The following is a 19,221-nucleotide window of genomic DNA, read 5'->3' on the forward strand; positions in this document are numbered from 1 at the left end:
AAGGGTTGAGTGGGCCGTATGTGGAACGACAATTTCAACTCGTGACGGAATAATTTTATAATTTTATAAAATAATAAAATAAAATAAGACAATTTTATTTTGCTGGTGTGTTCTGACATCTTTATTATTTTCAGATATTTAACACTGTAATGAGAATTTCCTGTTGTTATACGTGTTAAACACCATTACATATGTAGATTTATAGTCGTCGTTTCTCTGTTATCATAAGAGAGATTATTAACTATAGTTATCAACCCTTCATGTTGGAAGGCAATTACTTGCCTGTGTAGAATTGAGGAATTTATTTCTAAGCAGTGTTTACATTTACTAAAAGGTGTTCTAAGGAGCCGTTGCGACGTAGTTGGCAACGGAATAGGTTCAATATTCGGACATTTTAATTATTATTTTACCATCGTTCTACTCAGGGTTTCAACTACTGCCTATTTATTGGGTATCTGGGGAATCTTATTGCTAAGGCATTGCAACTTGACGCTAGCTCCATCAGTTTGATTTGTACCAAAATGCAGAAAACAAGAAGCCTTAGCTACAAACCCCCGAGGACCATTGGAATATCTTGAATGGCGAATTGGCGCCTTTATATTAACTAGTCCTATTAATTAAGAGTTCCAAAGTTTGTCACCGCATAAACATTTTCTTTTTTATTTTATTCTATCTGTGCTAGCCAATTGCTCTCATTACTTCTCTAAAGAACCATCTCTACAGCCCTGCGTAGCGTTTGGTTCCACTCCCGATGAGGACACTGTCGAAAAAGTGTAAAAGCTTTTTTTTTAGGAGTGCCAACCTGAGTGAGGTTTTCCTCAGGCAAATGCTGAAATGGTACCTAACTACCAATCTCAGGCTGCTTCCTTCCCCTTTCCTTTATCTTCAATTCCCGGAGTAATGTCAACGCCGAGGGACGTCATCCCTTATACATGCGACAGGCTAACATGGCCATAGTTGCCGAAAGCCCAGAAATCTCTAATTTCTAATCTACATTAAACTCGTCTCCTTTCGATCTGTTCATTGTTATCAACTCAATATATACTGGGTGTTTCAAAACAACACCGACAACATTGAGAGATGATTCCTGACACCAAGATAAGACAAAAAAGTATAGACCAACCTGGGTGCACAAGTGCTTCCTTTCGGAGTTATAGGCTGCCGAAAACATGAAGAAAATGAACTTTGAAGGACCATAGCTACCGTAGTCGGGTCAAGGCTTCACTTAAGAACTAATATGTGGGTTATCCAAAAATAAATGTTTCAGAATCCTAAGGTACTCTCGAAGCAATTTTTATAGAAGGAGTTTGCTACGGACATACTCTCCAACTACCTCCATGTACTATCTCCAAAAATTGTTACGGAAGCCGAAAGGAAGCATTTGTGCACCCAAGATGGTCTGTAGTTTTTATCTTCTCTTGGTGTCAGGAATCACCTCTCAAACGTTGTCGGTGTTGTTTTAAAACACCTGTAGAAGTATTTCCTATACAAGGTAGCGTCTATCTTTTCTTACGTAATGAGTCCATTGAGATATTTAACACTGCGAGACTTTCTAAAAGCATCCATTAAGCTGGTTTATTCTTACAGAAATTAGTATTTCTATAATTGTACACTAATATTCAATTCATTCGATTCATATCGATATTATGTCCAGTTATAGCTAAGAATACTGTGCTGATTTTAGTAGAATACTAAATGTATTTTATTATAATTTTAACATAGAATTTCATTAGTCTTATGAAAGGTATTAATAACCTATTATTATAATTGCAATCTGCATTTAATTAGTTCTGAAGAAGTTCAGTCCAAAGTTTCACGCGCGTATGTCACGAGCATAATTTTTGAACTAAACGCACACCTGGAAATTTAATATGCAATATGCAGAAAATATCAATTGATAACCAATGCTTATCTAACAGAGAAGTTGACTAACTTTTGTCTATTCAAGCAGAATACTATGTCTCACCTTGATTCATATACTATTGGATTTAATGTTTGTATCCTGTACTCTCAAGGGCCTCATTCAAGTGGAGATTTAAAATAAATATATGCTTCAGTTTACAAATCTATCTCACCAATAGCCACAAAAACATGGAGCATTCAGCAAGGTTATAATTATGAAGATAAAGTTCAATAATGTAAATTAGCTTTGATTTTTAACGCATATTTTGAACCTATCTAACTAAATGTGACGATTCAGAAACCCGGAATCTCATCGCCGTAGAAACTGAAGGTCACCCTTGATCCTTTCCTGTGAAAAAGTAATCCAGCTAAGTTTATTATCACACACATGTCAAAAACCCAGCTCTCTTTTGACATGTTTTATTGGAATCTATAAACAATCTCTAATTAGCAGCATTCTGGTTTATTCCAAGGTGATGCATTAAACCATTTACGTTTGAACAGTACACCATACAGTCTGACTCTGAAAAGAAAGGCAAGAGCTTCTGTTCATGGTGTTTGTACTATGCAAAATTTGTTCCCGGGGCGAGTAAGTTCTTTGACTTCAGAGTAAGGCCAAGAAACTGTCCTTTTCTTTCGTTAAATTAAGGTTCCTGACTAGCTTGTTGAATTCACTCTGTGTAAACTAATGAGTTTTCAGTGGTCCCTACCGGAACATAAGAATCGAATAATGTTTGACCTTCATCTTCCATGTCGGAGCTACTGTCGCATTTGTTAGGTGGAACAGAGATCGGCAAATGTTCATGTGGAACAGGTCTAATTGCGGACGGAAGATTGGAATACACAATGTTCTTTCTAGTTTTTGCACTGTTGACTTTAGTTTTCACAAGACAGAAGTAGCAGTCAGTGCTATAGGTGTAGCGAATTGCATAGATTTCTTAACATCTTTCACCCACAATCGTAATCCCTCTACACAAGACCGACACACAATGAGGCGCGAAACTCGTCTTGGTCACCGATATCCATACCAAAATATACCCAGTATGCCACCTTCACAAACTTATCTTCTGTCGCTGCTCTCCAAGAACAAACCTGCCACAAATATAACAAAATTAATCTGGGTGATTTACGCAATCTCGATTCGCCATTATAACAACGCGTAGTCCTGAATCCATATAAGAAACCGTTTGTCGCTTGCAATTACCGCTTTCGCTGATACTGGAGGTAGTAGTAGGTTATACCACTAGCAGTTACAATAGAGAAATAAAATCGAAAATAGAATCTACTTATGTGATCAATCAATCACATAAGTACTACTACTGGATCAATCCGTTCTCGTTATCTATTACCATTTTCTCACCACAACGATCAGTGTTAGATATCCTGCGACCACATGTCTGCGATTTTCGCTTTCCAATAGATAGATGTAGGTCGAGAAGACCTACATCTATCATTCTTGGGATACTGAATCCATATCGAAGAGCCATTTCTCACAATCTTACACCGTTTTTGCTCTATGGAGATCAATATTGAAACCATTACGGTTGATTTCTACCTTTTTTGGTTTTATAGTAGAGATAAGAGTGGAAATAGAATCTATTCTTGGATCGCTGAATAGGTTGCAGTAAACCTCTTTCACTGTCTATTACCACTTTCGGTTTGAATAGAGGAGGTAATTAATTGGGGAGACGAAACTTATTTTGAGACGCTGCATCTATTGCAGAAAACTGTTTCTCGCTACCTCTTAGTGTTTTTGTTGATAGTCTTCCTGTAGGACTTCTCATACCTATGCACAGTTTAGTTCGTAAATCTAACACACTTTCAATAAATTTTATTGATCAGTATTTAAAGAAAAGGATAATGGGATTAGATATTTTGGTTTTGGAGATCTTTTCTTCGTATGGTTAGTAGACACACTTTTTGTTTACACATTATCCAAATGCAGCCAGTAAAAGGTTATGTCCTTTAATAAACATTTACCTGGGCATAAGCATCTGGAGATCCAAATGTGTGTTAAGAAAAAGACTCAATGTATTGAAGCTTATGATTACACAGGTATAAAGGAACAAATATAAAACTGCTACAGACCCGAGTCTTCAGCTCTCTGTACATTATAGATTAATATTGTACATAATTAAAAGCTCTTGTTGTTTACAGTTTTTTCTTGGTTTGCTCACCAATCACCGCGAACTCCATACTATATTTATGCAATAATTTAAGGACTTTGCTACCCGCTAATGATAAGCAAATGCAAGCTAAAGACCAAGACCGAGCTGGTCTTGGTCTTGCACATCCAGTTTTGGTCTTGCACGGGAACCCTTGGTCTTGGTCTTGCACATCCAGTCTTGGTCTTGGTCTTGCTTGCAAGAGTCTTGCAAGTCTTGTATTTAAGAAATCTTATGCTTTTCATAGGTAAATTTTACTCTCGATATAAGGGATAATAAACTCTACAATGCGCCAATAGTAACGGAAATACAATGTATGTTTCCAAATGTAATATAATTTTACCTTTGTGTAAGTATGATGGTAGTGTACAACATGGGTGATGACCTTTATTTTTGTTAATGTGTCCACGCTTCATTACTTATAAGATAAATCACGTTTCTTATCTTTTTATATTTTTTAACAGATACAACACTCCACTGGTTTCCAGACTTGAGAGGCTACCCCTGAGACGCATGAAAGAAAATCAAGATGGCACAGATTATTGAAATACCATCATCATCATCATAGGTATTCTGCCTTTATTGGCAGCTTACTTGCCGCAACTGAGAAGCTTCCATGCTGCACTGCCCTCCGCTAACTTCTTCGTCTTCGCGTATGATCTTTCTGTTTTATATCATCCATTAATTGTAGTCTCCTTCGCCCCCTCCCTCTCTTTCCCGCCACAATACCCTCTAGGACGTCCCTCATGATGCAATCTCTTCTTAGGCAATGTCCCAACCAGTTTCTCTTCCTCTTCCTAATAATATCTAGAAGTGTTCTTTTCTCCCACCATTTCTAACACTCTCTCATTTGTTTTCCGCTCGACCCAACTAATTCTTTTCATTCTTCTCCACACCCACATTTCGAAGGGTTCCAGTCGATTTCCATCACCTTTACGTAATGTCCACGTTTCCGCCCCATACAGTACAACACTCCACACGAAGCATTTTATGAGTCTTTTTCTCATCTCTTTATTCAAGGTCCCACAAAACAGACTTTTCTTCCTCCTAAAGGCTTCTTTTGCCATTCCTATCCTTGCTTTTATTTCACGTTCGCACTTCATGTCATTACTAAGAACACTACCCAGATATCGAAAACTATTCACTTGTTCTATTTTCTCCCCTCCTACTTTTATATTTGACACAGACCCCTTCGTTCCAATCACCATGGCTTTTGTCTTTCTAACATTTATTTTCATCCCACATTCTTCAAAGCCCTTTCTCATTTTTTCTAACATTTTATTGATTTTCTTTTCAGATTTTGCAACAACAAGCGCCATATCGTCTGCAAATCTTATGCATCTACCGAAAACTATGGATTCGACACTAAGATTTGGTCGTTTTTTATCATTATTATGTATCTCCCTCTCCCCCAAGTTATGGGGCTGAATTTAGTAGTAAACGATATTGGAAGTGTCAGTATTCAACTCAGCGACCTCGAAAACTATGCATTCGACAATAATATTCGTCATTTTCGATCATTTTTATTTATTTTCCCTCCCCTCCGCCAGGCTACGGAGCTGAATTTGGATTTAAACAGTATCGGAAGTGTCACTGTTTATCTCAGCGACCCCAAAATCTAGGTTCCACCTTAATATCGATCATTTACGATCATTTTTAAATATCTCTCCCTTCCCCCTCCCCTAAGCTTCACCGTCGAAGTGATATGACAGAAATCATCTCAGGTCCGAACCTCATCTATGTTGAAAATACCTAAGGAGGCTAAAAGTTAAACTGATAAACAATTATTCAACGTATAAGCATCCGCCCATGAAATCAAACTTACGGTCACATGCGCTAAGTTTTTGCCAATGTCGTGAAAATGTTATTTCGAAGATAATTTTATGAGCACACATTAAAAATTTCCAACGGATGCTTGAGTCTCGGAGCCAAGGTGCCTATGGTGCGGAATTACCGATGTTCAATACTACATTTCTCTTTAGTTTTGGAAGAAGAACACCACTAATATGCTTTGAAATGAAATGAAGTATCTAGTTTAACGTCCCACGTTATGTACCAAGGCTAAGGGAGACGGTGATGATGAGAAAGGACTGAAATGGTGGAATGAAGAAAGTAGGAGGAAACGGGAAAACGCCTAGAAAATCGACACATACGGTGTTTGTCCACCAAAAAAGCTCACATGGCGCAAGATGACACCTGTGTGGCTTGAAAACGAGCAATATCTACAGAAAACGGAAGCAACCAATTCAGGAAACGGCATACTGTAACTATATGCTACAGGGGCAGATCGACTCACATGAATTGCATAAACCACTGAGAACATATTCACTCCACCAGAAAAGAAATCAAGTAGTACCGGTACTTGTGCAAGACTCTTGGTCTTGGTCTTGCAGGTATGGTCTTGGTCTTGATCTTGGTCTTGCACTCCTTGGTCTTGGTCTTGGTCTTGCATCGGGATTCCTGGTCTTGGTCTTGGTCTTGCATGCAAGACTCTTGCAAAAACTGCAAGACCAAGACTCTTGTGCTCATCACTACTACCCGCAACATTGTATTGATTTCAAGCAATAGCATAGAGAGTTAAATCTGTTAACGTCGTCGTAGGCGATCGCACAGCAATATCTATTAACTTGACTGTTTTCTACTAAGAATTAGCATGATGCACAGAAACGTTTGCAGTTTATTTTTATGATTTTTAAAAATATGTAAATGTTTCGTTTTTAATTATTATCATTAATGAAGTGCTTGTATATTCTAATAACAACAAAGCAGGATGGTGAAAAATGTAAAGGGTTTTCATCTGCTCTGGGCAGATTCGAATTTTATAAAACAGAGTGGTTACTTTACTAATTCTTTAAAGTCAGACCTTCACATTTCGACTGGCATACTGCCATAACTAATGCCAGTACCACCAATAATGAGTCGTGTGCCTCGAGTGGTACATGTACTGCAGCTTGAGAAACCATGATCTGAGTATTACGTGAGCAAGGTTAGAAGAATAGGTATGTTCTTACATATTAAAATGCACATTCGAAGATATTGTCTGTCAATACTTAATACAACTTCTGTTCAAAGCGTTGTATTCAACTTGAGTAACGCATATATTCTAAATACTGTAGGTCGAATAAAATTTGTAAATCATAGTATTTAACAGCAGAATTACTAAGTACAACTAATTCTTGACATGTTAAATAAGGTATTCAATTTTAAATAAGGATGCAAACTATTATGAAATATTTCATTTTTATTTAATAGCAATTGATATAACATCAATAAAATTCTGTTTTCTAAAAAACAATAACCACAAACCACTTTTGTCAGTCAACAGGCATATATAATATAGTACGCCATGTTGAATAAACAACACCCCATAACCTTTGCAATATTCCCCGAAACATTCACCATAATCACCATCATATTGTCACAAAAGATCCAAAAGTAACATTATTTCATTGAGCTTATTTACCCTATATGCAATTTATCACTAACAATGTTATTCCAGTGAACCAAAACGTCTGCCTACATATACATTTATATGTAACTTTTTAAACAAAAGGCATTTAATGTCCAGAAGGACAAACAGTCATACATATCACTAGCATCTACAAAAATAAAATTGTATAAACTTCAAGTTACAAGTAATAAATAACAATACAATCACAATGTTACAATAGTCTTATTTTTTTATGTTTTCAATAACGTATTAGTTTTGCTCCCCACCATAATTACTATTATAAACAATTCCTTTTTAAGGAGTGGATATAATTTAACAAGAAAGAGAAACTTACTTTCAAAATTTATATATATATTAGTTTCTGAATGTGAGGATGTTAGAATTTATACCATTTAACAATAAAATAAATTGCATTTCTGAGTGGTCTAGTTTGCAATGTAGTTTCTTAAGGTATATTCAGATATAAATTAGTTCAATAGTCCGTTCATGGCTTTGAGTACAAATATATTCACTATGCAAGTTCTACTTTGATAATGGCGCAATGAACAAATCAAATCAACTTATATGTATCTCTCAATGTATTTGATATTAGCTTTCATTACTACAAACTAACTATTATTGCGGCTAAAATAACTGCACACTGAAAAATGAATTGCCAATAAGTCACAAGATTCCGCTACATACATTTAATCAAGAACTTCTTTTGACAACGCTAGAAAGTAAATCACCAGTTATGTAATAATATGACAACAATTATTTTTCATTATTGTGTTTTTCTAAAGTATTGAGCTGAGTGAATCTACTGTAATCTAATTATTAGAATATAATCCAATGTAATAATGTAGCACTCTCTTACATTTTATAATTGTCTAGTCAATTGTATTAAGCAGAGAGTATAGACATTAGTAGTGTTTGTTCAATTGTATTGCAAAGTTGGCCATCAGTACATATGTATTCCAGATTTCACTCTAAAATTTAATAGTGTGTTCATAAGATTCACGAATATGTAAAATAACTATATATATGTTAAAATACCATTGTTTCTATGTAAAACAAAAACTTTTACATTGAAATTCTTCAGCAAGTTTCACTTACACAGATTCCCGAAGTGACAAACAAACGGAAATTCTTACGAACTGTTCATTTTAATGTCAGGATATTAAAAAAATTTCATATAAAAGCATATAAACAGACTAGCTATATTAATGTGTATATTTTAAAATATTGCAATATCACTGAGAAAAATATGAATATTTTCATACACGTTTACGCAATTCAATAGTAACGTTTTAATATGAAAATATTTAGTATTATAAATTTCGTTTCTAAACCCAGGAGCGATTACAACTATATTAAGATAGATAAGGATTGTAATAATTCTGAAGTCATGATTGCTTTGAAAGTGAGGGTTAGTTTATTTTACAACTCGGAGAACAATTTTCTTTGGTTATTGCCATATCCTGATTGAAACACCAAATGAAATTATTTCATTACACATCACCAAGATAGTCCCATTCATTGTAATGTTATTGTCAACATTGATTTAAGACTATGTAACATTGAACTGTATTTTAACAATATATTTATTAAATTACCAATATTTTCCATTAAAACAGCAACAATAGAAAAAAACAATATTATCTTTTCATTTAACACAAAACAATATTATAAATTCACATGGTAACAAACAGTCAACTGAACCCACGATATGCCTACGAAATCACAGCAAAATAAAAAAGATATTTGGTGCGCTTTTATAAACAATAAGAAGATTTACGCATTTTAATTAGTTGCTGTGATGATTTTAAATGTTAGGAAAACAAATACTAAATATTCATAGTCGCTAAATTAATATATATCGTTGCAATTATATTATGGCCCAGGTGATTTTATGATCTACAACGATAATAGACAAATGTCAGTAAATGTAAATTTTGTGTAGTTTCCATCATTATTAAACTGTATGTTACAGATTAAGTAGTTTCACAGCCTGATGAAATACATTTATTGCTTGATAAGTCAACTGTGGAATTGAGGAAAATGTATCATATACATATAAAACAATTCAGTATCCAATGAGGAAAAAAATAGTATATATTAGAACAAGAATAGCATATTTATTTTGCAGGCGTACTAACATTAAATAGTTTTTAGAAAAAAGACTCATTGCAAGCTTCAATAAAGTTGCGTTATAACTCTTTAATAATGCAAAATATTTTAAGATATCAGTGCCAGATTTAAGGAAGAGAAAATGATTTTTTTTACCACTACAAGTAAAGTAAGAAATCATTAAAACACAAAGAGAACAAATATATTATCTTTGTTTTTAACTTAATAATAATAATAATAATAATAATAATAATAATAATAATAATAATAATATATATATATATATATATATATATATATATATATATATATATATATATATATATATATATATATAAAGTAGTCGAAATGGTAATTGCAACTTGAGACGCATGTCTGGAAAATATTGAAAAACGATATTCAATACACAAATCAATAAGAATACAATAAAAATTGTTATGGCTGATTTATCATCAGAAACTTATAGGACATTTTTCAAACTTATTTTTACTAAAACCAAAAAAGTGCATTTCAACTAATTGCTTGAAACGACTGTATTCTCAATTTCATGAAATATATATTATGTGGTTTTCCTTCTAGTTTGTTTTCTATTAGAATATTATGAAAAGTCAATTAACTGAATTATTAACTGTGCTTTTTAACATAAGACATTACAATATTTATGTTATCATACTCACTTAAGAATATCGTGCATAATATATTTATGAAACAAATCCTTTTCTTCTGAACATGTATCTTTTTCTGTTTTTGAAACAAAGTTACGCAAATCGATCTTACAAAAAGCCTTCATTTACGTACACCCTTAAAGATAGCAGCCCACTGAATAAAGAAATCACTATACCTATGAGTGATTTATTGCTTGAAAGAAGTAGATCAGAAAACAATAAGAGAATTATTAAATTATAGATGAAAAATGTATGTAAAATTCTGTAGCATTTCATTTTATTCACGAAGTAAATATAGCGATTAATAATTTATATTATGAACAATATTATAAACTTTCAAGGTAACTAACAGCCATAGTTACCACACCAAGTTACGTTATAGTTTTTTTCAATACCAGAATTTGAATCAGCAATATGTCCAAAAATTGAAATACGTTGTACAAACAAAACATTAATATTGTTTTAAACTTTTACGAGAAGTGCTACTAATCATTGTTATAATTAATTCTTTTGTTTACGATATATAAAGAAAAAGTAAAAAAAAAATATGCTGGATATGATTACAGGTTTAAAAATGACTGATACTACACCGGTATGTGTTGTTTGAAAAATCTGTTAATTTATAATATTATCACTTTATTCTCATAAGTGAAAATAATTGTTAATTTTAATATTTATCACTAAGAGTCTACGTTACGTGTTTCACTAATGATGTTGCTGGTAAAGCCAATGAAAAATTGTTGGAATATATGAAGCTATGTTTTTTTTAGTATAACGTCCCGCGATTAAGCACGGAGGCTAAGGAAGATGAGATGATGAGGTATATAATAATGGAGGATGATGAAAATGAGAGGAAAGGGAGAACCCGAAAAAATCCATGCACATTGTGTTTGTTTACTACAAAGCCCACTTGGTGTAAGCTGGAATACAACAAGAGACTCCACGCCAACAGGTAAGCAAATAAACAAGACGATAACAACAAAAATATATTCATTTAAATAATGATTGAGAAAACAAACCTTACGCGATATGCTTTAGTTATAAAGAAAAATAACTCACGTACACAATTATATGGCTGATCTAAAAACCATTAACATCATTAAATATTAGCGTGATAAAAGAAATTTGTAATTCATTTCTTTCAGGAAATTAATCTCTGATAGGTTTAATGATTTGTTTATTAATTATGCATATATTAGATGATATCTTCTTATATTTATCTGAATACATTTTTTGTATAATATTAAAACTTCATGTTAAATTATCCCTAAATGTCGAAGAAATTACTATAAATCTACAAAGCAGTATAATTCCTTTACCAAAGCCGCCCACAGAAATTTACCGATAAATTACATTCCATTTTCGTTCTACACCATGACTTTTGTTCTACTCAAGTCACCATTTCCCATAAAAAATACTGATACGGTTTACTTCTATAAAGGTATTCTTAATAATTTTAAAAGCTTAACATTCAATATTTATTAAAACATGTTTACCCACATAAAGAGAATTATCTAAGAGCTATACCATCAAAACTTATGATTAATAGACAATTTATATTCAATACCTTTGAAAAATATAATCCGCAGCAAGATATCCTATTTGAAGATTTTTATAAATTTCTAGCCCACCTTTTACCCCAAATGGACAGAGAAAATATCCCAAAATTCGTAGAAATAAACGTTAAAAATATGGCGATTATTACTTATATTGCTACGTTAGAGGTATCTCACTTTAATAAGGAGATATATGTTTTTATTTAGCATAACAATGGAAAGAGCACCATTATAAAAATAATATTGCTTAGGACCTCATACCTGACAGGACTTTAAAAATATGGTTCAATCATATGATCGATTTATAATCTTAAAGTTTATTCTACATCAAGAAGGAAGGTATTAAAGATTCTCCCCTTATGTTTTTACTTAACTACGTGCCACCAAAAAGTTAAACAGTGCTAATACCTAGGTATTCTTTCAACCATTGTAAGTGAAACCAATATCTAAATGATAATGCGAGCCTCATACCAATAATCAAACATTACATAAAATTAAAAAAATGTCATTGCTAAGCCAACAATTTTAGGCACATATGTTTCTATAAAACATGTAATATATATATATATATATATATATATATATATATATATATATATATATATATATATATATATATATATATATATATATATATATATAGAATTGCAAAGCACCAATTTTAATAACTAGTAACATTAGTTATATTTCTGAAAATAATGGAGTCAGAAAATACCAAATTTTATTCCTCTTTCTCGATAGGTCCTGACTCAATCAGAAATAGGAAGACTACAAGTAGTAAAAGACAAATATATATTGCTTTAACAACATGATTTTTATGCAATTACAATACAAGGCTAACTAGCAAGCGAAGGATTGTACCTTAAAAACGATACAATAGACCTGAAGCAAAAAAGGCATCTACATAAGTAGATTATATGTTTAGGCTTGTTTCTTTCGCATCACTATTTTTAACAGCAATACTTAGTTTATGTGAGATACTTCGAGGCACATGTATACAAATAGTATTTACAGAAAACATCTGACGTGTTTTGCTCTGGATTGAAGTAGGCCCATAGCAGGCTGCAAATTTGTAAAAATTTTCATTTAGCGTTCAATATAGTGTTGAAGAAGAAATTCTGAGTGTGGAGTAGAAACCTCTTTTTTATTTTATCCTCAACGACGAGCCTGTTTTCAAGGAAAGTTACTACTAGTTGTAGTGCATTTACCCGTATTATTTTTCTTTTAAATTAAGGTTTTCAACGATAACATGCCTCAACAATTACTTTCTCCCACAAGTAATCAATGCTTTCAACATATGCCTATTTGCTTCGTAATCACAAATATTCGAAAAAAGTCATTACATTATGAAAATTTTAATAGTTAGCAAAAACCGGTATTCCCTTTTATGTATCTAACGCAGAAATAACCAACAAACCACACACCCCAGCGACTCAAAGCACGGTTAATAAGACGTGCTTACAAGTCTCCATAATTAATCCAAATTTTAAGACATATTCCCCGTACGTATATCATTCTAACAACGAATCATCCCATAGATAAAAAATAAAAATCAGGTACATTTGTTTTACAGTAATATAAAAGCACCATTGCATTTAATAGGATATAACCTATAGAATTATTTGTTATTTTTCTTCTTTCTAATGAAGCACTCTCACATATGGCCAATATCTTGGTGCCATTAAATGATGTGCCCCACGGGGTTTGTGGTGACGTCCTTTCATAAACATATACAACGCTACTGCAACTGCACAGATAAATATCGCCCCGAGAGCTCCAAAGGCTAAAGCCACCTTCGATGGTGAGAGGCAGAAAGTTCTGTCACCTTGGGGATAAGAATCGGTGATTTCTTCATCTGAAACAAAAAATACATAAATAAAGGAGTTAAATATTGTATTTGATATATGTATACATTTAATAACAAACTTCTTTTATTTTTATATAATTTACTATTCGTACTACTTCAAAATATTATTACAAACAACTACCATTCATGGCAATGGTAAAAGTGTAGACGCTTGAATAAATTTATAATTACACTTATTTCAGAACAAGCAACCCAGTCGAACTACTGTTAGACATGTTCATCCATAGGATCACGAGAAAAAATAACTTGAAAGTTGGGATATAAATCTTTGCCTATATATATCGGGTACTATTGATCACTGTGAAGAAATATGTTGAATATATCATGCTATAAACATTACCTAATCATAATAACCATATACAATCACTTAACTTCTATTAATAAACTTCTGACTCCTTACTAAGATAATTAATTAATTAATTAATAATATGCGCATATGAACACATATTTATAACTCCCTGTCTGAAATGTAATTGCACTTCCTCGTCAACTTTTCCACGTTATCTTTTTTTATAATTATATTTTGTTAATCATTTCTTAGTTATCATATCTGCATTTATAGAATTAAATTATATAGGATTTTTGTTCAGTAATTACACAATACTTTTTGGAAAAATAACTTATCAATAATATTTGAGATATAAGCTAATTTATGTCCCAATTTTAAGGTATTTTTCTCGTGAGCCCATAGATAAATATGTTCAACTATAGTTCCATTGGATTCTTTGCCCTCATGGAAAGAGTCATTAGAAATTGATCCAAGCGTAGGAACTTTTTCCGTTGGTACTTCTTTTGTTAATATAGACGATACATGAAGAAATGTGGATACGGCCCCATTTCTGTTTTTACAACTGCGAATAAACTAATAAATTACCATATGTATATAATAGTCTATTTCACACTACTGACCAAAGTTACCATAAGACTATTATTGTGTTAGAAATAACATTAACAAGTTCTATTAGCGTAGATTCTTCACTGGAGATTTACTCTTATGTTATAACAATGTAATGCTGGAAACTGAAAATCACCAACAAACCGTTATTTTAGTTATTGCGGTAAATGATGAAATCAATTCCTAGTTCCACTCGAAATGTCTTTCTTTACATATATGTTACTTCAAATGTAATTTTTGAAATTCCAGCAATGATCACATCTGATCGGTTTCAAAATACGATGAGAATTGCTACTTCATATTAAAAATAGGGTTACCAACTTTTGAAAAGGAAATACCGGAGACCTCCTGGAATATGTATACTCTTAACATTGTGACATTATAGTTTTTCAAAAATGTGAACAACCGAAAGTGATTATTTCATATAAAATTGAACGATTTGGAGTTCGAATTTAATAACTTTAGTTACTTTGGAAGCATTCTATTTATCCCAGTTTTAGTTGAGTGTGCACATATAATTTTTGTAGTCTACCATTACTAATACATCGTATTTAAAACAGAAAAGCACATATAATTGGCAATATTATTATCGCATGCACAAAATATGCTTGAAAAATAAGTCTTACCCGCTTTCTCATAACACTGAACACTTGTTCAACATAACAATTTGGTGTAACAAAGAATCGGACTAATAAAAGGAAAATTAACCGGACATTTAACGTCAGGTTTTGAGGTCGTGCTGAAACTGGACAAGGAGGTCAAAAACCGGACTCTCCAGCAAAATACTGGACGGTTGGCAACCCTAATTAGAAATAGACAATAGACAGTTTTCAGAATTTTAGAATTTAGAGCTAAATATTTCTAAAAGTTTGCGTTTTACGAAAAATTGTTTGTTTATAAAAAATATTGTGTTATCTACGTTTTATAAAATGACACTAAGTTTATCTCTTTATGTTCAACCATAGCGAAGATATATCTATGCTATTTGGGTATAGTTTATTTGACACTTCCAGCGGCCATTTTCCAATATGGCGGCGAAGGTCACGTCGGATTTCAGGGGACCTTTAGTAGGTATGTTGTTTAGAACATGATTCCCAACATCTGCACCAAGTTTCAACTTGTTACTAATTTGTTGCTTTCTTCATTAAAATTTGAGCTTCATTTACTGTACTAATATTACTATTATTATTAAAATGACGTTGTTATTATTAAAATACTGTATATGAGTAATGTTTTGAACGAATGAAAGTTATGACTCACAAAATTGTTTTTAATTTGCTAAAATACATAAGAAGGATATAATTAATACTTTTCGTATAGGGTTTAGGGTGTAAAACACTATTTTACAAGTCAATAATACAAGTAACTGTAAAAAGCGTTTAAAATAATGCTTTTTTACTGTAAAATGTACTAAAAAATAGATTTTTGTGACGAAAAATTATTAATTTGAGGCAGACACACGAGTTCTCAATCTTAGGAAGAGCGCCCAGTGATTTCACTCTTAGCTATTTCATTTTATCCCACCAAAAAAAAAAAAAATGTGTGTTTCATTATGCTCTACTTTTTATTACATTTCTTTGAAAGCACTGTTCAAAAGTTTCTTTTACGGTTATTATTTTTTCTTTTCAATCATTATTTATACGCAACAATCAATCCTTTTATTCCTAACTTCTTTATCTTGTAAATATTACACGATTTCCATGTACAAGCTTACATATTTTATTTTCCATGAACATTTACAAAACTTACAACAGTTCACTCAAAACATTTTTGAAAAGATATAGAAGTGTGAATGCTCGAACTTCTTGATATGAAGTCGATAGAATGCCTAGTCGTCTACAACCAGCAGGAGTTCGATAATTATTGCACACTCATGTCCAAAATGATTGTCGCATATCTATAACTGTTTTCTTGTAAGAATATAATTTGGTAATGATTTTGCATTGTACTTTTAATACTGATACTATGTGTATAATCGGGAAATGTATATTTGTGGCAAATTTCATAGGAAAAGAATTATAAATACGAAAATTAGTGAGTAAAACAAAATGTTGCTAAATGGACAAGAAAGTTTTATTATTCGTTTTATTTTTCTTATTTACATGAAATTTCCCACATACATGTCTTTGCCGATTATACACGTACTGACATTATAAGAAATGCCGGGCGAATTCATCAATGTCAAATTATATTCCTACAACAACATATTTATAGACATGTGACGATAATTTTGGACATGTGTGTACATAATTCATTTTACAGTAAAACAATAATCTACAGCGAAAATAATTTCAAAATATTGTATTGTTATAGCGTTATTTGTTAGAATTAAGCTCTTTATTTCATGTATGAAATTATTCCAATATGAAATAAGTAATTTACAGTGATCAGCAAAATTTTAATTGTAAATTTTTGGCAAAGCATAAAAATGAGTTCGTCTTAATATTCCTATATTATTGTTTAAGTGCTGAAATTAGTGTTTAATTGAAGTTGCTCTTTATCCATATATTGACAAGTTTCATATTCTTTGACTCTTATGATTTTTATATTAGTAATTAAAGTATTAAAAAAACATACACTGGGTATAGGTTTAGTTTGTTATTTGAAATACAATTTAATGCGCGTTGATGTTAAACGGTCAAACTTGTTTAATAATATCTCTCTTATTCCCAACACCTCTATAGTCATATTCCAAACTTAGGGAGAATCTACCTTCCAACTTATGTTTCGTATACAAATGAAAATGAGGGAGTCCGGTAGAGAGCTTAGCTCTGGCGCGTGGGGTCCCTGATTTGATCCTCGGTCAAGTAAGTTTGTGGTGGACAACATTATATCCGTAGGCTTCCTTGGGGGTACTCCCGTTTCCTCCAACCTTCTTATTCCACCAGTTCTTCCATCGTCTTTCACTTGCCTTAATCATCGTATTCCATAGCCTAACAGGCATAATCGTGGAACGTTAAGAGTCTTCATCCCGGCGAAATTAAAATACCGCTAATTTTACAGTAATTATGTGATATCTTCAAATAGATAAAAGATAATTGAAATATGGAACAAAAGCGCCCTAGACAATATTATTTTGCGTGAGGTACCGTTATCACAGGTCACCTGGTGGCTTTCCATTTTCAGCTGTTTAGAAACGCGAAAATAAATGCCGATTTTCAAAATGGCTCGAAATCGGAAGCAGATAAGTGAGTCGTGATAACGGTTTCTCATGTAAAATAATATTGTTTAGGGCGCTCTTGTTCCACATTTCGATTATCTTTTATCTATTTGAAGATATCACATAATTACTGTAAAATTAGCGGTATTTTAATTTCGCCGGGATGAAGACTCTTAAGCTGAAAGATTTCATTTCACAAATGAAAGTGAAAGGATTTTTTTTTTACTTTTACGTCCCATATATATATATATATATATACCAATAGAGTTACGGAGGCGGATGCTTAATGCAAGTGAACGATCATTAAAAAAATTAGCGGAATATGGGAAGAAACTGGCAGGACCTTCGAACCAGAAGTCAGCATTCTACCACTGAACTACTGTTCTCCATTTCGTATAGATATTTGCAATTTCAGAGCAAATAATTTTGAATATTTCAAAGAAGCGAGGAAATATGATGAAAACTCGAAAACGAATAAAGAGTATAAAGAATAATTAAGAAAATTAAGCCGGCTGAAAAAAGACGCTCACGAAGTTTTAGTAAAAGTTTAAAAATGATAGGAACAATATTCGAAAGGAAGAAAAAAAACTTTATAGGACATTGTTCGAGAAGGTAAAAGAGGGATGGGAAGGACATTACAGATAATGAATGTTGTTAACGATGTTTGAGTACTATATTATCTTTAATCTCTTAGCCAATTGATTTAATATGAATATCTACTTTTGTATTTTCTTCGAAACAAACTGAAATTTTAATTATTTCTTCTTCGAACCCAGTTAAATTTCTCTTTAAAAAAAGAAATTGCGTAATTTATAAATTCACAACCACTTAAATTTGATTAATGACAAAACTTAATTTCAACGAAATACGGCACATCGAAGTAGATTTCTAGAAGAAATCTGTAAAATTACATAATTAAAATTCCATCTCATTTAAGAGAAAACAGAAAAATAATTATAATTCCTTCATGTAATTCAATCGGTTGATAAACAATGACGCAGGTATTCAACACCCTTAAAAGCGAAGTTTGTTTTTGTTTGTTTGTTTGTTTGTTTGTTTGTTTAACCTCAAATGACTACGGTGCGTAGAAGAATTTCGATTTGCTACCAGTGACTTGTCAATGGCTGGTAAATAACTAAAATGATGGTGACTATTATTACTTTTCAAGGTGACAACATTGAACAGATAAGCAATTGATAATTGTGCAAATTCTTCGTAATATTTATTTCTGTTATAGTAAGTATAATAGTTGAATTAAGAACTGAGAAAAAGACTCATAAAGTGCTTCATGTGGAGTATTGTACTCTATGAGTCAAAAAGGTGGATATTACGCAAAAATGATGAAAACCGACTGGAAGCTTTCGAAATGTGGGTGTGGAGAAGAATTGAGAAAATTAGCTGGGCCGGGCAGAAAACGAATGAGAGGGTGTTAGAAATGGTAAGGGAGAAAA

At 32.3% G+C, this 19,221-nt stretch overlaps 1 protein-coding gene across 1 annotated transcript in view; it reads right to left on the reverse strand.

Annotated features, from left to right (window-relative positions):
- Nucleotides 1-12,469: 12,469 nt before the first annotated feature.
- Nucleotides 12,470-19,221, reverse strand: part of cyr (cypher) — a 172,202-nt gene continuing 165,450 nt past the window's right edge. The window contains exon 11 of the mRNA XM_081737531.1: nucleotides 12,470-13,703. Within this exon, the coding sequence (XP_081593657.1) occupies nucleotides 13,489-13,703 (215 nt within the window). The 3' untranslated portion in view covers nucleotides 12,470-13,488. The remainder of the gene's footprint in view (nucleotides 13,704-19,221) is intronic.

The sequence above is a fragment of the Thermobia domestica genome, chromosome 13 (assembly GCF_964235325.1).
Source record: "Thermobia domestica chromosome 13, izTheDome1.hap1.1, whole genome shotgun sequence".
NCBI classification, from domain to species: domain Eukaryota; kingdom Metazoa; phylum Arthropoda; class Insecta; order Zygentoma; family Lepismatidae; genus Thermobia; species Thermobia domestica.